At 35.5% G+C, this 25,400-nt stretch overlaps 1 protein-coding gene across 2 annotated transcripts in view; it reads right to left on the bottom strand.

Annotated features, from left to right (window-relative positions):
- LOC129940345 (histone-lysine N-methyltransferase trithorax) overlaps positions 1-25,400 on the bottom strand; it is a 144,005-nt gene that overhangs the window by 74,999 nt on the left and 43,606 nt on the right. For both annotated transcript variants that reach the window (XM_056048656.1, XM_056048657.1), the window contains one exon: positions 11,000-11,206. In XM_056048656.1, coding sequence (XP_055904631.1) covers positions 11,000-11,206 — 207 coding nt within the window. The remainder of the gene's footprint in view (positions 1-10,999; positions 11,207-25,400) is intronic.

The following is a 25,400-nucleotide window of genomic DNA, read 5'->3' as shown; positions in this document are numbered from 1 at the left end:
AGCTTCAATTTGTATATGATTTTTCTCATACGTAGCGAAGTTTGAAAACAATTTACAGGCGTTTTTTATCAGTATAAGTACCAGGTAGGTGAGCTTACAGGTGTATTATACATAAATAAAAATAAACTTCACTCGCAAGCTTTTCCAAGTAATTGGGTACGATGCCTTGACAGGCAGCGGTGAAAATGCTATGGGAGTGCGAGTGAGAGGTGCAGCATTACCTCAGTAGTGCGAATGAGACAGTTTATCCAACAGTAAATTCGGACGGTCATATACCTACTTCTACGTGAAGACGTACGTGACAATCTTTCGTAAAATTTCATTTTATATTCTGGCTTAATTTGAAGTTTCAATTTAATGAAGATGTTGATGAGAAAACTATAAAATTCACAACTAGTACATCAATATTGAAAATTAGAAAAGATAATATTTTAAAATTCCATGATATTTCTTTGCCAGAGAAGTTCAGAACAATACAGGTATTCATGTGAAATGCTATACAAATTTTCTTGCGATAATGAAGAAATATCGCCAGAAAGAACATCTTCATCTAAACAAAATGTACCAACATCATCAGCAGTTATTTTTTTATTCATTTATATATTCTTTATTAGATTCCATATGTGGAGTAACATTGTTTGAAAGCAACTTACTTTTAAATAAATTATAACTCTCTACAATATATGAGAAGCGTCTAAAAATATAGCTTTGATTTTTTAACCAGTTAATTGATCAGTTTCCAAGTTTTTTTCCGGTGATTTCTTCAATTTATTTTCTTCTTGTAATGTGTATAACGCGATTGTCCGGCAACTTTTATGATAATAAATAATAAGGCTTTAAATACTTAAATTTTTGATACTATTTTTTCTAATCAAATTCTCTTAAACTTTGAATCAAACTTTCTGTTTGCGATGAATGATACCGCCCTTTAACCCGTTTATATGTATTTGTACAAAATATACATTCCTTATATTCGCTTCTATCACTACCAGAAGCTTCACCGGATGTTGATGCTTCGTGTTCTTCAGTAGGAAACGTTTTCACCAACAAGCGTTTGACGAATTGAAAATATTTATCACTGAAGAATTGATAAAGAAAAAAAATTCTTCGAGTGCTACTGATCAATTAACTCGTTAAATAAGTGCGGCCCATATTTTTGGACGCTTCTCATATATTCTAATAGAAAGTGATAATTTTTAGTAAGTTGCTTTCAAACAATGTTACTCCACATGAGGAACCCAATAAAGAATATACAGGATGTCCCTTAAATAATGGTATATGACGAATGGTTAAGTCATGTCCTACCAGAATTTGGTAACATGTCTATACCGCATCCCAACGGTTTTCGAGTAACGGTTGTTTTAATGAAATTTTCTAAAACACCTACTTTTAGTCTGTTTTTCAATCATCCTGTCCACAAATGATTTTTGTTTTTACTTTATTTTAATATTTTACAATTCTGAATAAACATTCAATATTTATGCATTTAAAAATTTAGATTTTCGGCACTATTTCGTAAAATATTAATAGTTAAAACCATATTTTTATCGAACATAATTTTTTAAATCGAACTTTAAAATAGTTTTATTAAAAAAATATATATTACACAATACTTGCTTGATTTTTTTGTTTTTCAAAAAAGTATAAAACATTACAAAACTACCTAAACTACAATTAAGAAAATGTGTTTCTGTCAGAATTTTGTATTATATCACTAGAGACATCTTGTTTTAAATTCATTGGATATAATATGCACAATTTTTCAATTGGCAGGAAGAAAATCCACATTTAATACGAGAAAAAGAAGAAGATCTCAATACCAATTTAAAATTAATTTGTGGTGCGGAAGTTTAAATGGGCAAAACATATGACCCTTTGAATTGCCCGACACACTAAATAGTGAAAATTATTTAAAGTATTTGGAAAACAGAATATGTTTATTATTACATGATATTCCCCTCGCCCTGATCCAGACCATGATGTGGTTTTAGCAAGATGGATGTTCAGTCCATCAGAAGTTTGTTGGACAGAACTGATGGAACAATAACATGGCCCCTAGGTCACCGCACTTGAATCCATTAGATTTTTGTATTTAGGTTGCCTAAAAGAGAATGTTTTTGCTCAGCCAATACGCAGTGTTATTGAACTCAGGTAGAAAATTGAAACTGCGGCCGAGTAAATAAGAAGCTTAGGACATGTCGAGTATGTTTAAATGCAGGAAAAGTGCATTTCGAACAATTGCTATAAAAAAATATGAGTAGAGATATACCTTTCTTCTTAACTTCCGAACAAAATTAAACGGGTTGGGTTCGATATCCCTGTTTTTATATTTGCGTTTTTATCCCATAATCCCGTTATTTACTATCCCCATTTTGCTATAAAAACTAGTTGCATAATTAAAAAAACATCGCGCGATTTTTTAAAATTAAACAACTAGTTTTGAGGCATTTTTCTTAATTCATTTAATTGTAACCTTTAACAAATATAACATATCAAAAAATAAAAATATGAAGTAAAGTAGTTATCTTTTAAAACAAAACATCAAACTCAAATTAAAATTTACAAAGTCAACGATAGTGGTCAGACAGTTTTCGAGAGGTAAATTTGCTGTAGGATGCATTATGTTTGTGCAAGAATTAATATTGTAAACAAAAATTATTGTTTATGTACAGAAAAGATAAAATAAATGACGATATAATTATATATTAGTTTTATTTGTTATTATTATACATTAGTCAAGTAATTTAACATTCAAACCTTTGACTCCTATTGTTATTCAGTTTAATGCACGTGTTTTGTAAAAAAAAGCGGGATTGTCGGGTTTTGATGGGATTTTAAAAATCGGGATTGTAATTGATCGGGATTTTGAATAAGTGGGATTTTAAAAGACGGGATTTAAAAAATCGGTATTTAAGAAAACGGGATTATAAAACTATTTTTTCGGGATTTTTTAAAAACGAGATTCCGATACGCTCCCAATTAAACATCTTTCTACTTTTTATGATCATGCTATTCAAAAATTCTGGCTTCTTACAAAATTCAAATTCCTGTTTTCAAAATGAAACAAATATTTTCATAAATTGCATTCAACCATTTGTCCTTGGGAGTAATGTTGTGAGGGATGTTCGCAAGCTTCAGTTTTAAGTTCAATTTGAACGGCTAGTTTGAAAAGGCACTTTTCATGTCTAGAATTACTCTGAGGATTTCTCAATTCATCGCAAAAGGCAGTACCCGTGAACACAAAACATAGGTAAGGGATTGAACCCAGACCACGGGTACTACAATAGTTTTCATTGCAAAACTGATATTGATAGATTTTGGGGTGAGCCTTATCAAAAAGAACTTGGTTAAATATCTCCACTTAGTAAGTATTACTTTTGTAGTCCGAATCTTTTACATACGCTCCTTTGTAACTTGTAAGACAATTTTAGTTATTGCTGTTACCAAATTCTGGTAGGACATGACTTGACCATTCATTATATAAAGTATGGACCATTACTTATGGTACACCCTGTATATTCTTTATTATTGAAACTTCAAGATAAGCCAGAATATAAAATGAAATTTTACGAAAGATTGTCAAATACGTCTTCACGTAGATGAATCGTCATTACAACTAACACTATTTTGTCAGGTACTTATACTAATAAAAAACACCTGTAATTTTTTTTAAACTTCGCTTCGTATGAGAAAAATCATATACAAATTTGAAGCTCACAGTGAGAAATAGTTTTTTCTTATTTTATATACATTTTCAAAAACATAGGGGTTGATGACGTGCAGGGCTGAAGCTTGCCAGATCATAGTTGTCGTACTTAACATGCTACTATTCATCACCACAAACATTTATAGCCTTACAGGCGTTCCGTTACTCGGAGGGTTCACAAGTTCTTAGACCCTAAGGTACTTTCAAATTATTTCATTTTCTAAAGAAATTTTGAATTTGCAAAAAAAAAGTTTTAAAAACTTCAAAGTTATTTCAAGTTTGTTGTTCCTTGACAAAACTAGTTTAACACGGTTGAAAGGTCGTCTTCAGTTATTAGATGCGCCGCTTAGACAAAATTATCTTATTATATGACCGAAATTGTACTTTGTCAAGTTAATTATCGATGATTACCACCAAAGAACTAGTAATGGAGTTTCTGGTTTTTAAAACCGCGTCCATTTATAAAAGCAAGGATTTAAACTTCCACTATTTCCCACTATCCCAATAGCTCAGCCCTTAGGTCCTTTGCCCAAAGAACGCATAAGGATGTCAAAGCCATTTGAATCCGTCGGCGTAGATTTTGCCGGACCTCTCTTTTATATGGAAGAGTCTTTGAAAACGATTAATAGCTCGAAGAGGTTCTCCTAGAACAATCTATTCACACAAGCCAAGACTTTTCGAAGAGTAGCTTTAGAGCTCACGGATAGGGCTGGTTAGCGTTCGAATTTTAACATACGTATGTAAGTAGGGATCCTTCGGACATTTTATCCCCGCTCACCTCATACATGGCCATGGGAGTCTCACAAATTCTCAAACTTTGGGCTCAACGACTTAAAATAACGAGTATGCTCTGGCATCGGTGGCATACGTGCGATTGCAAAGAACAATGTACCATAGTCAAGGACATTCTTCAAATCAACTCAAATCCAATGATGTTGTTCTGGTATTTGACACTTCTAAACCTAGGGTTGCCTTGAAGTTAGCTCTCATTAAAGCAGCCTTTACTGTACGTGACTGCAAGGTAAGAGCTTGTAAAATTCGTTTTGCTGATGGATCGATAACTCGAAGACCTGTACAGCTACTTTCCCTCTTAGAACTCACATCATTTCCCTGCGCTGAGGGCGTTGAAAATTGTTAAGCTAATTGGTATTCACACTATATTATTTATTCTATTATTGTTCAAAATTGTTAAACTAATTGGTATTCACGCTACTATCTCTTCTCTTACTATTCTTTTATATTATTTCTTCTATTGCATTTAAATTAATTCTTATCTAGTGTAATTTCTAAGCTCCCTTTTGTAAGCTATTTTATAAGAATCGGCCTTTCTCATCTTTGGAAGAACCTTTAATTTATATTTTCATTGCTAAGATATTTGGATTTATTCATATCTATATTGTAATCGCTGCTATACAAGCTTATACAATTATGGATATCAGAAATTTGCTTTACAATTGGTATTGCCTGTGTGGGCTTAATTATTAGAAATGAATAGGTAAATCAAAATAAACTCAAAATGGTTTTTATATTTTATATTATGTATTACACATCTATCTATATACATATATTAAAATGAATTGCTGTTCGTTAGTCTCACTAAAACTCGAGAACGGCTCAACAGATTTATCTTATCTTCGTTTTGAAATGTTCGTGGAGGTCTAGGGAAGGAAGAAAAAATCGAATAATTTCCGGGAAAACCAAAAAAGCAGCCCTTTTTTATTTCCCATACAAACGTTTTCTAGAGTCAATTTGAACTATATTTCTTTACAATAAAGTTTATATTAAATTATAATCACTCACTGTTGTCTAAGCAATTTAGGCGTGTGCCTATCGTCAAAGAGTCAATTTGCAATTTTTTATTACCGCTGCATAAAGTTCAAATTCAATTATATCTATGAAAATAGTCTTCGCGTCGTCGTTCTAATGTCGCGTTCCGAAAATAAACAAAAGTGAATCGCGAACGCGACAAAAAATGTACTAAACTATTAGTAGTACTGATTTCCAATTAATTTGGTCGGCTTCGCGAAACTTAATTTTAGCTAACTTTAGTGGTAACTGAATGAGATTATTTTTTTTTTAATTTGATAAATCTTAAGTTTTGTCAAAAATTAAGTTCCTGAACACATCCATAATATTTGACATTAGATTTGACAACCAACTAATATGTCAATCATTCTGTCGCACTTCAGAACACAGATCAAATATACGAAAAAGAAGATAGAAGAAATAAACTTGACCACTGTAGCACTCACATTAGCAACATAACTGGATATTACATTGTGTTTATACAAAAGAGAGCTGTCCATTTATTATAACAAGCCAAACTCTTATCATCAACATCATCATTCTCATCATGATCATCACCGGCATGACAAACTTTTATCATGCGTTATTATATGTAATTTTTGTAGTTTCTCGCTAAAATGTTTCTTCAAATTCAGATTTTTTGAAAAAATTCTCCAAGGTATTGCTATTCGTTAATACATTCTATATCTTTTCCGTTGAAATTCCACATTTCATTCGATTCATTTCTGTAGTTTCTCGCTAAAATATTTCTCCAAATTCATGTTTCTTGAAAAAAATGCTCCAAGGCATTGCTATTCGTTAATACATTCTATATCTTTTCCGTTGAAATTCCACCCTTCTTAAATATCATCACCTTTTGTTTTTGAGTATTGACTGTAAGGTTCCAAAGGCAGCAGTAGTGGTATACTCTGTTTATCATAAGTTGTAGTGTTTCAGGGGAATACGCAAAAATTACAATACATCAACAAAAATTAATGACTAAATACGAAATCCTGCTAAATCAACACCACCTGGAAAGTAATCTACAGGGTCATTTATGAAGAGCGAAAACAAGATTGGAATCAACGTACACCCCTCTCTTACTTCCGAGGTGGTTGTGAAAATCATAAAGCTCAGCTCTGTTCAGCACTGCAGCCTGTGTTCCTCTATACAGCTTTTCGACAACGCGTCCGAACTTCAGAAACAAACTTAGAACATGTAGAATAAAGCACCTCGGTTGATTGAGTCCAATGCTCCTTTGAAGTCAAGAAGGAATGCATACAATTTTCTTAATTTGGGAATTCCGCAAATTTCTCCACTATTCAAGGGATTTCTTAAGGGATTTTTGACATTCCTTATCACCATGGCTCCTTTATAAATTTGCTCATTTTTCTACAGCCCTGTTGTTGAGAGTAAATTGACTTTATAATTTGCTCTAACATAGGCAAGTCTACATTTTGGTGTGATTTAAGTTTCGAATCAAGTTGTTGTCTATATGCCTGGATTCTTGTGATATTCCATTTGAGTCTAGGAAGTAATAGCGTGTTACAGGTTTCTTTATTTTGTTGTATAAGCCATTGGAAGGTAACAACCACTGAAAAGTGATCCGAATATGGGATTGCTTTGATCTCAAAATCTTTCACAAAAGGCTCCCAATCTTTACCTAAAATGTCATAATCTATCACTAATTCTCCTTGTCCCCCCACAAAATATATGATTTCCCTCATAATCACTCAAATTGGTTCCATTTTGAATAAGAATTCCAAATGCATCGCAAAACAGTTTCCTTCCTCTGGCATTACAAATGGTGTCTTTTGATTGCCACAAAATGCCATTTACTTTGTTCCTGACACAAGACCGATTCCCACGTTCAAATCACTAATCAGCATAACGTTTGAAGATCCTCTTTCGTTAATTACCTCCGTTATTTTTTCAAAGTCTTTTCCCCATTTATTGCAGTTTATGTATAAAAGTAGTATCCAAAGCCGTTTAGTATTTATTTTATTTATTTATTTATTCAGCTTAATACAAGCTATCATAACTTAACTTAACTTAACACTAGCTTAATTTTTTTTTTCAGTTTCAGTTCTTGTTATCAGTTTTCAACATTAATTCATGTGGGCTCTAGGGCTCTTTAATGTACAAGAACTAACAATTTTGATTTAATTTGACTTAAAATTACAAGGGACGAGGAATTCGGACTCAAAAAGGGAAAAAGTAAAGGGTATCTTTAAGATAGGATTTGGAAATGTTGAAATCGAAGACTACCATAGCAGCGTTGCAGTGACGAAGAATTATGGACATTGGTTCAAAGCGCCCGTAATTAGTGCGGTGATGAGGGATATAGAAAAGGGAAACAGATCGCAGATTTCGAGGGTTGGTGTTAAGATGAATATCACTCAGGAGTGCCGGGGAATCTATATTGCCCATTAACAATTGGTGAGCAAATAATATATCAGCGTTTTCGCGTCTAATATATAAGGGATGAAAACCTACCAGTTTTAGTCGATCGGCATAAGGAGACAAGTTGGATGTATCATCCCAGGGGAGGCCACGTAAGGCAAATCGAACGAAACGACTTTGAACATTTTCAATTCTGAGTGAATGGTTTTCATAAAAGGGAGACCATACTTGGCATGCATATTCAAGATGAGGACGGACTAGGGAAATGTAAAGCGCTTTAGTTACATAGGGGTTGGAAAATTCTTTTGACCATCTCTTAATAAAACCGAAAGATCTATTAGCTTTATTAATAATTTAGTCAAAATGGGAATGGAAATTCAGGTGTTTGTCACACATAATACCAAGATCTCTAATAGAATCCACTACGTTGACGGCGTCATTAAGGAAGAAGTATACTCTATGAGATGGGATTTGTGGAAAAGGTCATTTGTTTACATTTACCAACATTTAACTCTAGGAAATTATGCATGCACCAAACAAAAAAGATATTAAGATCATTTTGTAAAAGTAAGGAATCAGATGGAGTAGAGATAATCTTAAAAATTTTCTTATCATCCGCAAACATTAGGATATCTGAGTTTTTTAAATTTAAGACAGACATCGTTAACAGATAAGACGAAGAGAAGGGGGCCAAGGTGACTACCTTGTGGGACCACAGAAGTTGCATGTATCGGACTGGAGACTGAGTTACGGAAAAGGACTCTATAAGTTCTATTCGCAAGATAGGAGCTTATCCAGTTTATAAATAGAGATGGAATATAGATGGAAAGCCTAGGGCTCTTAGTTTGAGATAAATTATCTTATGGGATATTTTATCAAAGGCTTTGCTGTAATCAGTGTTACACATCAACTTCTTTGCCATTCTCAAGGGCTGACAAAATTTTGGATATAAATTCAATTAAGTTAGTCGTAGTGGATCTACCTTTAAGAAAACCATGTTGAGCGGGGGAGAATAAAGGCTTGCAATGGAAATAAATGGAATCATAAACTAAGCTTTCAAAAAGTTTTGGAATGCATGAAAGTTTAGCGATATGTCTATAATTGTTAATTTCAGTTTTATTGCCTTGTTAATGAATGGGAAATATAAATGAATCTTTCCATATATGAGGAAACACACCTTGGGAAAGAGAGAGTTCAAAGAGTGCAGTTAGAGGCTTTGACAGACAATGCAAATATTTTTTTTAGAACAACTGATGGGACGCCATCAGGGCCAGGGCTAAAGTTTTCGTTGAGGCTTACGATTTTGGCAAGTACCATTTCTTCAGTTATTGTAAACGATGAAAGGGAGGTTTGAGTGCAACCATCTAAATAACTAAAGTAGTGTGGATCAGGATCATGCAGATGTTCAGTATACGATTTGCTAAAGTAATTAGATATGGTTGTTGGATCAGAGGAGATTATGTTGGAGAAACTCATTGAAGGTGGAAACCCATCAGAAAGAAGGTTATTTTCCATTTGGTTAAGGTATTGGTTATAAAGAGATTCCCTTAATTCAGAGAAAGAATTATAGGCGAGAAGATAGTTGTTGTGATCAGTATCAGATTTGGACTGTAAAAAGATCTTCCAAAGCTTGTTACAGGTATTTCTTAGGCTACGGAACTCTCTGTTGTACCAAGGGGGAGCAGAGGTGAAATCTTTTCTACGAGAGAACGGTACTGATTCTTCAATATAGTACGAAAGAATCAAATAAAACCAATTTGTAAGGGACTCAACTGTTAAGTGGAGGGATCTTAATTCAAAGTCGGCTGAGCTAAGAAGATTGTTAAGTTTGGAGAAATCAGCCCTACGAAAATCATAACAGTAATTTTCCATTTCAAAAAAGTTGTTTTTAAATTCATTGGGGAAGGAGAGATTAAGGGGAGGATGATAGCGATCCAAGGTTGAGAGAAGGTGAGGATTCGGGGAGACAAACAGTTGTCGCAATAAGATGAGAACATGAGATCGAGGTGTCTCCCCATAATGTTTGCAACTCCATTTGGTTGAAAAAGGCCACAATCAGACAGGCGATCAATGAACAGCAATTCAGTTGAGATGTTAGTTGGAAAGAAGGATGTCTGATCATCTGTGGTAGACCAATTGAGATGGCATTAACAGCGGCTTTTTATGCTTAAATTTGTTGGGCTGGTCGAATTTAACAACAAAGGACAAAAACACAAAACTTAGGGAGTGTAACCTTAGCTGATACACCTTCAAATTCGATTGAAGTGGGAATACGGAGTAATGAACTTTCAAAATTACTAGTGATAGCTAAAAGCACACCACGACCGTGTGTATTACTATTCCACGACATCCATTCGATAGATGGAACAGTCGTTAGTGAAGAGTTCAGTACTAAGGATATAAGGTGTGAGGTTGGTTTCGGTAAGGGCAAAGATGTCATAAGGAAGGTTTTGGGAATTATAAAAGACGGCAGAAGTTTTAGACCTTAACCCTCTTACATTTTGATTTTTCAGTTCATATCCCGATATATCGTTGTAAATCCGAAACTCGCATTTAAAATATATAACGTCAATGAAATAAGTTTGTTTTATTTATCATAAGATTATATCATACAAGAAAATTAACTTGAACACCTGATGAAGTAAAAAATTACGAAACGTTGCGAAAAAAATGGGATACCAATTGCTTTTATTAGCTTTTCTTTACAATCTTTGATTTTGTATGTCAATTATTTTCGTTAATTTAGTATCAATTCGTCGATTTTAAAAGAAAAACCTATTGCACCTAATTTTTGAAGAACTGTTCTTTGAAAACCGATAAATCTACAAGCACAACTCATATTGAAGGTACCATTTTGTCTTAAAATCGTAGAATATGAAAAAAATCTAATTCTAGGTTTAAAGAACAAATACATCAAAAAGCTCAAATTTTCGTCGTTTTTCTCATTTTAGAATATTGCCTTCGGCGCTCGTGATTGAAAACTTGTTGTGTTAGACCAGCATCATATATGTACTTATTAGCAAAAAACGCAAGGTCTACTTTTAATCAAATGTCAAAGTTACTGGGATAAAACAGAAACGATATTAATATATGGAAAGTACTTACACTTCACAGTATCTCCACACGTTGGTACGGTCTTATCGTTTGATACTTTTTGATAAGCATGAGTATAACCAATTGACACCTTTTGATGATAATCTAAGGAGATATCTTCTTGGCTTTCAAATATTAAACGAGGTTGCCTTAATATAATTTGACCATCAGATGCATATTCCTTTTTTTTTGCAAGTTGTTTGACTTCTTTATTGGGTGCTATTGGATTTTGGTGTGATCGAATTAAAATGAAACAAAAAAAACACATTAAAGTACGTGATACGTTTGTATGGATTTTATAAAAGAGTAAAAAAATATATACATATGTTAAAATTTATTGTATACAATATAAAAAATATTTCCTAAAAAAAAACAAAATGAATAATGTTTGGTTATTGTAAGAGAGGCTTATAATAAATTTACTTTTAGCATATAAATAATGCAATATGTATATATATATTTTCATTAAAAATTCGTTTCTTGTGATGTATGCAAAATAGTAAACACGACTGCTTAATATTTCAAAAACATTACAAAATTTCTTATGATAATTTTGTTTTCATTTTTATAAATTTGTATGTAGTTTCAGCATTGTTTAATAACAATTTATTGAAGGATAGTAAAAAGTATTAAAGAATTTTACCCGAAATCCAGATAATATCAATTTAATCTCATCAGGAATTTAATTGTAAGGCGGATTTTATTGGAGTACAAAGCTTTGTATATTTAATTGAAAAAAATCTTGTTTTGCTTGTAATGCATAAAAGTATTCGATTTTTATTTTTATTTCATACATTCTTTTAAGACTGGACTATTAAAATTGTATTCGAGTTGTGTAAAGAATAAGAAAAAGAGAAAATTGTTTGTATTGACAACTATTATACGAAATTTAAATAAAAACAGCACATTCATTTTTAAATTAACTGGAGAGATCTAGCTCGGTCCCTAGCTAGATGTCTCTATTTCCGCGCTCCGAGTTGGGTGAGGTCACTTTCCACTTGTGTGCGGTCTTCCTCTACTGCGCTGTCCTGCGAGTGTGGATTCGAAGACTTTCCGGCCTGGAGCATTGGTTTCCATGCTCTTTACGGGACCCAGCCAACTTAGTCGTTGGACTTTTACCCTTCTGGCCAAGTCTACGTCGCTGTACTCCCCTTTGATGCATACGGGACCGTAGATCACAAGAAGAACTTTTCTGTCGAAACGACCCAAGGTGCTTTCATCCGCTTTTTTCATAGTCTTCAAGGTCTTATATAGCGAAACAGCGGTTAGCAAGAGTTACTCTTCGTTTGATCTCAGCGCTGGTGTTGTTTTCGTCGTTTACAGCGGAGCCTATTTAGGCGAAGTCCTTAACTACCTCAAAGTAAAGTCTGTCGATGGTAACGTTCTGACTAAGACTTCGGTGTTGTAGGTTCTTTCTTGACGACAGCATGTACTTTGTTTTGCCTTCATTAACCGTTAAACTCATTTTTGCCACCTCTGCCTCAATACTCACAAAAGCCCCATTGACATCACGCTGAGTTCTTCCAATTATTTCAATGTCATCAGCACATGCTAGTAATTGGACAGCCTTTGGAAGATAGTGCCTTCAGTGTTGACGTGTGAGCTCTGCACTATTCTTTCAAGCACGATGTTAAAAAAATCGCATGACAGCGCATCACCTTATCTAAAACCTTTTTTGACATCGAAAGGTTTTGTTAAGTTGTTTACAACCTTTATGGAGCAGCGTGAATTCTCAATGGTCATCCTGCACAAACGGAAGAGTTTGGCAGGGATGCCAAAACTAGACATGGCTGTATACAGCTCTTCACTGTAGATGCTGTCATATGCGGCCTTGAAAACGTTGAAAAGATGGTGGGTGTCGATTTTTTTTTCTTGGGTTTTTTTCAGGATCTGCCGTATTGTGAATATTTGATCGCTTGTGGACTTTCCTGGTCTAAAACCACACTGATAAGGACCTATCAGGTTGTTGACGATGGGCTTCGGACGTTCACATATTACGGCAGAGAAGATTTTTTTAGGCGATGTTAAGCAGTATTCATATGAGTGCGACCAACGAACGACGAACGAATTACAAAATGTGAGTACGTTTGAAGACATATTTCCACACAAATTCTTAAAAACGATAGCAATAAAGTTTCTTTTTCATTTATGAGGCATGCTTTTACTTTTCAATATCATATTTTAATAAATTTAAGGAAAAAATGTATTCGTTACGAAAAAAATTGTAGTTGATAGGAACTGTCAAACTTTATTCGCGTTCCACATTATCCACACTCGCAACGAAAAAAATACTAGCTCGTACCTAAACTAAAAAGAATTCTTGTTATGGTTTCGGTGGTGAATGGTGTTCATTCGCGCCAAATTAAAAACTCTCATGTGAAAGAAATGTCAAAATCGACGAATATTCGTTGATTCGTTGCTCTTATTGCAGTTAAGAGGGTCTTTTATACAGGATCGGGAAAACAATATTGAGGTTTCATTCATCGGGCACGCTTTCTTCCGACCGATAAGTTGGTGCATGCTCTGCTTTAAGGCCATCCGCTTCAGCCAGCGGCTTTATTAGACTTCAGATTAGATATGGCAATCTTTATGGGACGGCATTGTTGGCTTTCATCGTCTATGTTGAATGGATCATCCTGCATGCGGAATTCGGTTCGTTGTCGCCGTTATACAGTTTGCAGAAGTGGTCCGCTTGCCTGTATTTGCTTGCCAACATTCCTCATCAAATTAGGGGTTAATTGTTGCGGGTTTCTTGAAACCCAGCACATCAGAGGCAGCTTCTCTGATTGTATCTTGGCAATGTTGCCATTGGTTTTCGATACATTGTGTTGGCGGCAAAAAACTTCTAACTCGTCGGAAAAGGATTTGGCGATCTCTTGCGATTGTTGCCGTTCGTTGTTGTACCTCCTCCCAGCATCTCCCTGTTTTGCCTTCGGTCTGCAAACCCGAAGTACTCCCTTGTCTGCAACGAGGTAGTGGTCAGAGTTTATGTTAGCTCCTCATAAAGTTTGGACTTCCATGATGCTGGAAGCGTGTCTGGCGTTGATCGCAATATGGTCAATCTGGTTGACGGTAGATTGATGTGGAGAACTCCAAGTTCCTTTGTGGATGTTGAAGTGTGGAAAATGCGTACTAGCTACCATGACGTTTCGCCCTGCAGCAAAATCTATAAGCCTGAAACCGTTATCGGAAGTTTTGTCGTCCAAGCTGTTTTTCCCGTTTATTGCACCAAATATGTCTTCCCTTCCTAGCTTGGCATTAAAATCGCCCAGGACAATTTTAATATCGTAGCTAGGGCACTGGTCATATGTTTTGTCTAGGAGCTCGAAGAACATATCTTTGGTGTTGTTAGCCTTCTCTTCTGTGGGGGCGTGCGCGCATATCAGGCTAATGTTGCCGAATTTAGCCTTGATGCAGATAGTCATGAGGCGCTCGTTGATGCGACTATAGCTCAAGACTTCTTGTCTAAGTCTGGCTTCAATGACAAAGCTGCATCCAAATAAGCGCTGTTGGTTTTCTCGGTAGCAATTTATCAACCTCTTTTTGCCCAGTCCCTCCCATCGTATGTCCTGGATGGCGGTGATGTCTGCTTCATAGCGGTCTAGGGCCTCCGCTAATTCTTCGGCCGCACGTGGTCTGTTAAGGGACCTAACATTACACGTGCATATGCGAAGTTCGTTGTCTTTAATTCTTTTCCGTAGGTTGTCAACAGTAAGTCCGTCCGCATCTGAGGCTTGTTGGTCTTTCGCAACTATGATGTTTTTAAGTGGCCAAGAAGTCACTCCGACGGCACAATCGCCAACCTGGAGGGACGGATCCTTAGTATAATTCTAAGGACGGAGAGCCGAATAAACCGCTGCTTGTAGGGCTGGGCTCCGAATAAGTCGTAGAAGCCCTAAAAGGTGTTCACTAAGTAGTAGTTAATAATAATAGTTATAATACCCAAGGCTACAATAATAACAATAACGGTTACAACAATAAGAATCCTTTTAGAAATTCTAGCAATAACAATAATTATCAGGTTTCACAACCCATGGATATAGGTCTTGCACAAAAGAAAAAAAAGGACTTATAACAACCATAACCAGGGCGAAAATTTCACTTACGAGCCTTGAAAGTAAATTACGCTATAAAATAGTATCATCTTAAACCAGGCCACTCAAATTTATAATTGATACGGGGGCTACTCATTCAATAATTAACCCAAATATTTGCCATTACAAATGGTATACTTCTTTAGAAGAACCCCTGAACTTAAGGACACAATATTGAAATAACGGAAAAGGTGCAGATTCCTTTGTTTATTGAATTGGGTGATAGAAACAAAAAATAGAATTTTTAGTCTGTCAATTTCACACTGAATTCGAAAGATTAATAGGAAATAATGTATCAAAACCATTAAAAGTATATATAGACTACGAAAATTAACTATTAAAAACAATCGATAAAATAATTAAATTAAACTTTAATAATGAAAATGCTTCAGAAGTCGAACTAAATGAAATATATATACCAGTTAACCAAAAACAAGGATTAGGATACATAAAAGAAACTTTTCTAGAGGACAAATTAAGAATTGAAGCAGGAATTTATAATATAGAAAATTATGTTATGTTTGCGAAAGCAGAAATTGTAGGAAATACTCGTAAAATAGATTTAATTTACTTTGAAGATAAAGTGGATATTGAAAATATAGATTCAGAAAATTTCAATATAATAAAAGAAACTTAAGAAAAATTACAGCAGATAAGAACAGATCATTTAAATGGTGAAGAAGAGAAAGAGTTATTAAAATTAATTAAACAGTATAAAGATATATTTTACGAAGAAAGTATCAAACTCTCTTTTACTAATGCAATTAAATATAGAACAAGGACAACGGAGTAAACAAAGTAAAAGTTATCGTTACCCTTATATACAGTGTCTCCCATAAGTAATGGCCCAAACTGTATATGATGAATGGTCAAGTCATGACCTATCAGAATTAGGTAACTTGTCTATACCGCATCCCAACGATCTTCGAGTAACTGTTGTTTAATGACATTTTAAAAACCCCTACTTTTAGTCGGTTTTTCAATCACCCTGTTCACAAACAATTTTTGTTTTTACTATGTGTTAATATTTTACAATTCTGAATAAACATTCAGTATTTGTAATTGCAAATATAAATAATTTCTTTATATGTATGTTTTTGCTTACATACTTATATAAAAGTAACTGATCACTATCAAAATTCATAAAAAAGTAGTTTTCATAATTTTCGATTTCCTCAAAAACTAGAAGAAATCGAACCATGCGGTTTTTTGTGTTCGATTCAAAATTGATATTTCCATGGTACATATTTAAGTTAAAATACAAAGACTTCTGAATCTATACAATACGATTCTTAAAACCGCAGTCATTCCCCAAAGCTGGAAAACAGCCGCAATTCTTCCAATCCCTAAACCTAACAAAGACACACCAACTCAAGACAGCTTCCGACCCATCTCTCTCCTCTCCTGTACCACTAAAATCCTCGAAAAAATTGTCGCAAAACGAGTAATGTGGTATGCAGAAACTAAACAACTTTTTAGCCTAAACCAAGTCGCATTTAAAACTAATAGTGGGTGTACAGACGCCCTGCTTTTTATAGATGACTATATCTCTAGAGCACTGAGCTCCAAAAACCATGCATCTATACTCACCCTAGACTTTGAAAAAGCATTTGACAGAATAGGAATACACGTAGTGTGAAAGAAAATCAAAGATTGGGGCCTTGGCCCTAATATCTTTAATTACGTTAAAGCTTTTCTTACAAATAGAAAATTTTGTATAAAAACTAATAACACCTATTCTGCTACATACAGATTACAGAACGGAATACCTCAGGGATCTCCATTATCTGTCGTTCTGTTTTCCATTGCATTTCAATATATATGTGACATTTTAACCAAACACAAGTCTCTAAAATACTGCCTCTATGCGGATGATGTATATATTCTCTGCAAAAATCAAAATGCTATGGAAATCAAAAATTCCCTCACAAATGCTCTTAATGACATTTTAGAATGGACAGTTTCTTCTGGAGCTAAACTTTCATTACCAAAATGCAAAGTCCTACATGTATGTCGGAAACATTATTGTACACCTCCGTCAATTAATATAAATAGTATAGAAATTGAAAATGTAACAAATTTAAAAATTTTAGGACTCATATTTAATAGTAAATACAATTGGCACAATCATTGTTTAGATCTTAAGAAATCTCTAGCTGCAAGGTCTAATATTATTAAGTATTTATCAAGTAGGAAAAGTAGCGTACATGTAAATACCCTTTGTAATATAACCAAACAACTAATATTAAGTAAAATAGATTATGGTATTTTTATTTATGGCAACGCTCCGAAATCAACACTGGGGATCATTAAACCAATCTACCACCAAGCAGCAAGATGTAGTATTGGCGCCTTACGCACTACTCCCATCAAAAACATCCTGGCAGAGGCTGGCCTCCCTACTTTTGAAGAGCGAAGAGAAAAAATCATATATAAACTATATGCTAAACTGGTATTTTCGTCGAACTCGATAATCGACAAAGAAGTCAACTTAACACTAAACCGGAAAAGAAATTACAAAACACCATCAGTCATTTTCACCATACTTCAATCTGCTAACTCTGAATATCCCAAACAAGAGTTGTTAAAAACAAAAAATTCTGCTCTACTGGAACCTTCTTGGCTCATCGACTCCAACTCCTTTATAATGAACCTCGCATCCCAAAGAAAAACCCATACAAACGTTGAGGTATATCGCAAGATTTTCCTAAGGATTTCATCTGAGCTCAAGTCCAAAAACTGGAAATTTACTTTTAGCGATGGATCCAAATCTTCAGAAACTACAACGTTTGCAATCACAAATGAAGACGGTAGCAAGACACTTTTTGGATTACTTCCACAAACCGCGTCCATTTTAACTGCTGAAGCCTTTGCCATTTTTACTGCCATTCAAGAGGCTATAAAAGAAAAAAACAAGCAGGTTATTTGTACAGACAGTCTCTCTACGATCAAAGCTGTCAAAAATACCAACAACAACTCCAACAATCTCATCAACAACATTCGCTCCTTATTAGTAAATTCAAACGAGCATATAAAGCTAAGGTGGACCCCTGGACACGTTGGCATCCGTGGCAATGAGCTCGCTGATAAAGCCGCCAACCTTGCAAGCAAGTCACCAACCTACCTCTATAATATTTACACCAAGAATGACCTTGTGAAGAACCTCACACGAAAACTGGTAAGCACCCAAGTAAATGAATGGAGAATATACAACCATCACTATGTAGGAGTGAATCCAACAAAATCAAAACCTATATACCCTACAAACTGCAAAAAATCAAAAATAAAAAACTTCATCCACCTCCTCAAAAAAGAACCTCCTCCCATCTGTACTACCTGCAATGCCACATCTGACCTACAACACCTGCTCCAAAACTGCAACAGAACTAAACCAATCATAGAGAAAATTCTAAATGGAAACAACATCATCCAAACGCTGAGATACCCAAGTTTGTCTAATATAATTAAGATCAATGATATTCTTTTAGAAATTATAAATGTATGTGTGTAAAAATTAATTATAGAGCGGTAGGCCTTTGCAGCTAGAAGCTCAATAATTTTTATATTAACATGTAATTTATTACTTGTTTAATAAATATATAATATTAATAATAAAATAAAATTTCATTTCAAAACTTTAAAAATAATGGGTCTTACACTTTTTTTCACTTTTTTATTCAAAATTTAGACTTTCAATAAAAATTTCTCAAAAACAATTGACATGAGTAATCTTAATGAAGGACTATAGAACAAACTTCTGGCTTTTAAATGCAGTATATTACTTGTAAGTGTAACCATTGATTTTTTAATATGTTTCGTTTTCAGCTTAGTTGATTGTTTTCTAAAAGTGGCCCTACGTAATAATGAGGGGATATATATCCAATCCAATAGGAAAAGTGCTTGTTTTTTACCTCTCTACAAAATCACATTTTCAAATCTTGGCGATCTTTTCACGTAATATCTACCTAGGATTGCCTCATATCCCGCTAACTCATCATATTCATAAAATTTAACTTTGATTCCAGCTTCCTTATAAAAAAAACAAGAAAAGGCAACTTTCCATAAAAGTTAAAGTATACCTTTATTAATACACAAATATATTTTTTAAAGTTATTATTATCAATATAAGTATAAAAAAATAAATAGATTGATGAAGTTTTTATTAGATTACTAATAACTTAATTATAAAAAAAACAAGAATAGACAGCTTTCCATAAAAGTTAAATTTAAATAATACAAAAATATTTTGTTTGTGTTATTATTGTTAATATTAGTATAGAAAAATAAATAGATAGATACAATTTTTATTGGATTACTAAGTAGGTACATTTTTTTAGGCTTATGCATCCTGCCAGATTGACAAATATTATATCTTAGAGTATTAAAAAACGTTATCACAATGTAAATTGATTACAAATAAAAATTGGATACAATAATCAGCTGTTTTTAAATTTTTAGACATCTTTTTAGCTTAGCTTTTCTCTGTTCCTTAAAGCGATTTTACAATATTTATACAATTTGGATACGTCTATCTCATTTAAATATGTAAGAACATCTTCGGGTAGTAAAGTACCAAATACTCGCATATAGTCGGTATTAACCGGGTAACTGAAGCGAGTATAAAAATGCAAAGTCTTAGTTTTTGCAAAAACATTTAGAAACCCTGGAAAATAATTATATTTAATATATAGCCACTAAATTTCTGAAAAACAAAACAATTTCTTTATTATTTAGACCAAAAAAAGAAATAATGCTTTTAAATATATATTACGTACCTAATAATACATAGTGAGTAACATAATTCTGAAAATTTCATAAATTCTTGATGTGGAAAATTTGCTAATTTAAATACTAAATCAATAGATCTTGATTATTGTGTAAGAATACCAACAAAGAAACATGTTCTGGGGCCAGAAATGATCTTTTGGCAGAAACAACATTGACTGCTGCGCAAACTAGTAGATGTTGTCTAGTAATTGACAAAGAGGAAATACAAATCTTGGACATCACTTGCTATAATTTTTTTCTTAAGATAAGTACGAATTTTGTTTGCTACTGTAGTACTATCAGTTTTAAGGTCTTATTTAGTTAGCTTTATTTAGAGCTTTAATGAATCTCTTTGTACTCTCAAAGCATTACGAAAATACATACATAAGCCTATCCTAGCAACGAAATCGGATATATTTTATTTAATAGAGTTTGAGTATTGATGAGACATAAAGTAAATTAGTTCAAACTTACTTATTTTACAATTAAGGATGTGGTTCGAGCTCAGTAACTTTTTTTTTTTTGCTATAACCGAGTAGCAGGGCAATCGGATAATCGGCACCGAGTATTCCCGGGTACTTGAGTAAACGGGTATCATCAGCCCTAGTATGAAGTTTAGGGTGATTAATTCGCTGCGAAGTCTGACCATTAGGCTTATATTGCTCTCAGCACTGAAATAGTTTCTATCTTCCAGATAATGATAAATCGAAATTTTAGAAATTTTTGCTTGTCGATAGTTCATTTCATGCGCTACATGTACTGAATCCAATAAATCAAATTTCAAGTCATTCGGTCAAACGGCTTCGAATTTTGAAAAATCCCTTTACTACTGTATTCTGATATATTAAACCCATCACATGGGATGACCCCCCCTTTTTTTTTTTTTTTTTTTAAATTCATTTTTATTAATTCATTCTTAAACCTATCTTAAAGCTAGACAAAAATTCATAAAACTAGCCTAATTATCCATAACTTACAACTAACTTAATGGTCCCATACGGACACTCTAAGTTAAACTATAACACTTAAAACTAATGCCTTTCGGCCCTAAGATCTATTTTACTTCATTTTAATTTTATTTATTTTGTATTTATTAGAAAATTATGAGAAAAAACTAATATCAAGGTCCTTTTTTATTTTTACTTAAAAAACTACTTAAAATTAGGTCCTTAAATAAAACTTAAAACTAACTTAAACTACCTATTCTACCTATAAACTACTTAAAACTAGAACAACCACAGCAGCAAATCTAACGTGTTTTGTTTTTATATTTTACTGTCTTTTTTGTATGTTTTTTTTTTGTTTCTTTGTTTTTTTTTTTTCTTTGTTTTTTTTTGTTTTTATTTTTTTTTTTTTTTTTTTTTTTTTTTAATTAATTTTTTTTTTTGTATTTTTTTTTTCATGCCACCATGCCTATTCTACTTAAAACTAAACCCTAAAACTATAAAACAAGTATGTAAGCCGGCCAAGGCTTAAAACCCCATCCCGACTACCCACTATCAAGTGCCGATTGAAGCCACCAAAACTGGTTCTCCTGCTTCACCCTATCAGTTCGGTCCCGTTCGGACACAGCCCTACTGAACCGAAGGAGCTCTGCTCCACCTTGTGCCATGACGTCCCGATTGTACAGGAGTCGCCTATCCACGGTTCTTCGTCTGACGTGGTAGATTAACGGAACTGCCAATCTATCCTGTATCAGACCGCATTTGTCTAAAAAGAGGAATGCCTCTGGTGGAATGAACCCGCTCAAGCGTGCACTTTCAAAATACTCGTCGTTCGGATAGAACGCCCCGAAAATTAAATTGTTGGTCGAAGACATAGCTCTTGCAATGTGACCTCGAACGAGTTTTATCACGAAATTGTCAATTCTGTTGATTCGAGCCCCGTTGTATAGGACCTCGTTGGAATAGTAATGCACATAAGAAGATTCGGCTGTTCGATATAAGCCGGTACAGCGTCGTAGACACTGCCGCTCGAACACCCGAAACTTCTCCATCTGGGAAGGGGCAACGTTGAACCACACAGGACAACCATAAACGATCATTGGCCGTATGAGGGCCATGTAGCAAATTACCTTCACTCTGGGGTCAAGCCGACTGCTAAAAAACAGTCGTTTCGTCAGAGCGAAGGCTCCTCTGGCCCTGGTCAGAGCAGCATTTATATGTCTGTCGAAATATAAATACTGATCTAACCAGATACCGAGGTACTTCACTACACTTTTGCTCGCCAATGGCTGCCCGTGAAGATCAACGATGACCATCTTGCGCTAATTCCTACACGTATCCCTCGTGGCCCTAGCCAACGGAGTCCGGAACAGAATTGTCTCTGACTTCTGGACATTTATTTTCAGTTTCCAGTCGTCGCAATATCGCTGAATCTTGTCGAAATCACGCTGCAAGAGAATTCTAATAACCTCAACCTTTCGGGCCGTTCTGTACGCAATTAGATCGTCGGCGTACGCAATTGCCTTTGTAAGACTACCTATCAGATCGCTGGTGTAAATGTTGAAGAGAATCGGCGAATTCACCGCTCCCTGTTGAAGACCATTTTTAATTGAGAATGTTGTGGTAGAAGTTACATTGCCACTTTTGACAACAAACTTTCTACCGTTAAGCATATCATAAAGTATATACAACAATGGCTTGCTTATGCCAAGCCTGCTCAATTTTAGGTAAAGACCCTCTAACCATACGGTGTCAAAGGCCTTTTCCAAATCAACCAGAACAGCACCTGTGCATTGTTGTTTTGATTTATTCCATTGGATATCAGAAACGAGTTTAGACGCAGCATGAATTGTGTCATGACCCGCCTTGAACCCGAACTGTTTATCCGGAATTATTTTGTTATCCGCAGCCCACTTAGTCAAAGCCCTATTGATGATTTTTTCGAAAACTTTGCTGATGCTCGGAAGATTACTTATCGACCGAAGATTTGACGGGTTGGAGTTGTTCTTTCCCTTTTTCGGGAGAGGATGAACCACAGCAGTCTTCCAATGCACTGGATAATATGCATTTTTCAGTGCATTATTGAAGAGCGTGGTGTATATGTCAATTGCTTCCATCGGTAAATGTCTTAGTACAACGTTGGATATACCATCGACACCTGCTGACTTTTTGTTTTTTATTGAATTGAAGATGAGCTGAAGCTCAACCTTCGTCACTAACAAGGGACTTGGTCCCGTTTGCTCGGCGATTATGGCATTTGCCAAGGAATCGTCATTGAACCGCATGAAACCGCGGTTCTCAGATCGCCAATGTGTGATATCATTACGGAGGTAAAAGTGATTAAGTAGGGCTCTGTTTTCCAGGTCGTGGTTGGGGCGAATGCTGACATTCACCTTGTACACTTGCTGGAAAGCAGCTCCCACCGCCTCCACTTTTTCCTTCGGATCTTCAATTATGTAAAAGTCATCGTCAAAGATGGCTTCCTCTGGATCTATTTGCACTGTCCTGAGTACGTCTCTGTTCTCTTCAGTTCTTTGAAGTTTAAGACACGGAAGGTCATTATCGTTTTTTTTTTCCTGAATATCTTGTTAATTTTGGGGAACATACTAGGGTCACTCGAATTAACTGACCGGATCTTGCGGTCCCAGTACTTGTTAATTGATAGCCTGCAGTTCTCCTTAATCAACAGATTGACATTTTTTATTGACGATTTCAGTGTCCTAACCTCCAAGTCGCGTGGGTCTGTAAGTCGTCTGTGCAAGTTTTTGAGTCTTGTCAGTAAGCCACTCTTGTGCCTACGTAGTGCGTCAATTGTCGCGTTTCTGTAAGCGTCCATTTGGTCCCGTTCTTTGTACTTTGGGATTGTCCGTTCCATCGTTCGTTTTATTGTTTCGTCCATCTGTTGTAAGTGTTGGTCAATTTCTGTATTTGTCAGGTTTCTGTTGTTTGGTGGGGCTATGTCACTCGAACGAAGTTCTCTCGCTAGGGCATTGGTGAAACGAGGCCACCGCATCTTACTGTAATTGTAAGAATGCGTTGGAACGTATTCCTCCAACTCCACGCGTTCGTTCGGAATCTGCATTACAGCAGCCAGTCCGCAGTGATCACTGTCGTACTCGACTGTCTGTAAGCAGTTTCGCGGGTAATTACCCACTTTGTCTAACTGTCAGTCTGGTGTCGTACAGCAAAAGGTCCAGAAAGGAGCCGCTTCTTGGATACGATGGCCTTTCAGTAGCCAGCAGGTCGACGCCATATTCAACGCTGTAAAGATTCATCAAATTAAAAAGATGATTACCTCTGGGATTACTATGTTGATTTCCCCAATCTTCATGTTTTGCGTTCAAGTCACCGGCCAAGATGAAATAGTTTTCTTCCAAGCTCAGTTTAAGTTCCCTAAAAACAATCTCGAGTTCTGATGCGAAGTAAGTGACCTGCGGAGCTCCAGCCGCATAAGCCGCAATCATATACATCCGCTTCCCTTGAGAGAGAGAGATGCATACAACGCAAACTTCTAGCGTCTTGAGCTTTCGCAATTCATTGTTGTATATTACTTTATAATTAATGCCTTTTCGTATAAAGAGGGCGACACCGCCCCCTTGAGTGGAGTCGGGCCGGTCTCTTCTTACGATATGGTAATTTTTATGAGTCAATTTGTGTTTGTGGTTTAGCTTAGTTTCGCTAGCCATAAACACATCGGGACTGTAGTCTTTCAACAATTGGAACATATTGGCTCTTCGTTCAATCCTAATCAGTGAATTTACATTCACAGCTAGGACTTTTAGGCGCGTCTCCGGCAGCGCGCCCATTATGGTCTAAATTGCGCCAGGCCAGGCAACAAAGAGTAGAGATGATCTACCCTTTTGCCTTGCTCCTTTATCTGACTTTGCAGTCCTGTTAGTTGACCTTGAATGCTCAACAACAAGGCTACAATGTCAGGCTGCACCTCTGGTGCCTTAGGCACAGGGGCCTTTGGGGCAACCGTTGGTGGAGCCTGTCTCGTGTTTCCACTCCCTGACACCATTTGGGCGTAAGAGAATTTAGGATCCACGAATTTTTGTGTTGGAGCCTGTCGAACTGTTCGACGTCTTTCGGCTTTTTGACTGGCCTGTTTTTGTTTAATTTCTTGGGCCTTAGGGCAACCCCTATAACTAGCCGGGTGCCCTTGGTTTCCACAAAGGACACACTTGAGCAGGGTCAAATCCTCAACCCGCTCCTTCCCCAGCTTGCACTCTCCTTCTTTGTGGGTTTCTCCGCACCTTACGCAACGCAACTGCATATTGAAGTTGGCATTGGCATGGCCAAACCTCTGGCAGTTCGTACATTGTAGAATGTCGTCGTGCCTTTTTAATGTCTCCCAGCGTACAGCTTGATTGTCGAGAGATTCGATTCTCTTGACACTATTAAAACTGCTCTGGGGCGATAATGTTACGAGGAACATTGGCAGCCTATAACCCCCTCGTCTGGACTTCACCGTTGTGAAAGGCTTGACCCCGATAAAATCGAGATCGTCACTGGCTTTTTGGCGGAGCTCAGCTAAGAGCTCCTCCGGTTCCGTGCAGGAACTTATGCCCTTCAGAAGGACCGTCTTAAACTTTTCACATTTTGGCG

Source organism: Eupeodes corollae, chromosome 1 (assembly GCF_945859685.1).
Source record: "Eupeodes corollae chromosome 1, idEupCoro1.1, whole genome shotgun sequence".
NCBI lineage: Eukaryota > Metazoa > Arthropoda > Insecta > Diptera > Syrphidae > Eupeodes > Eupeodes corollae.
The sequence above is the reverse complement of the archived record's forward strand: the minus strand, read 5'-3'. Positions and strand labels throughout refer to the sequence as shown.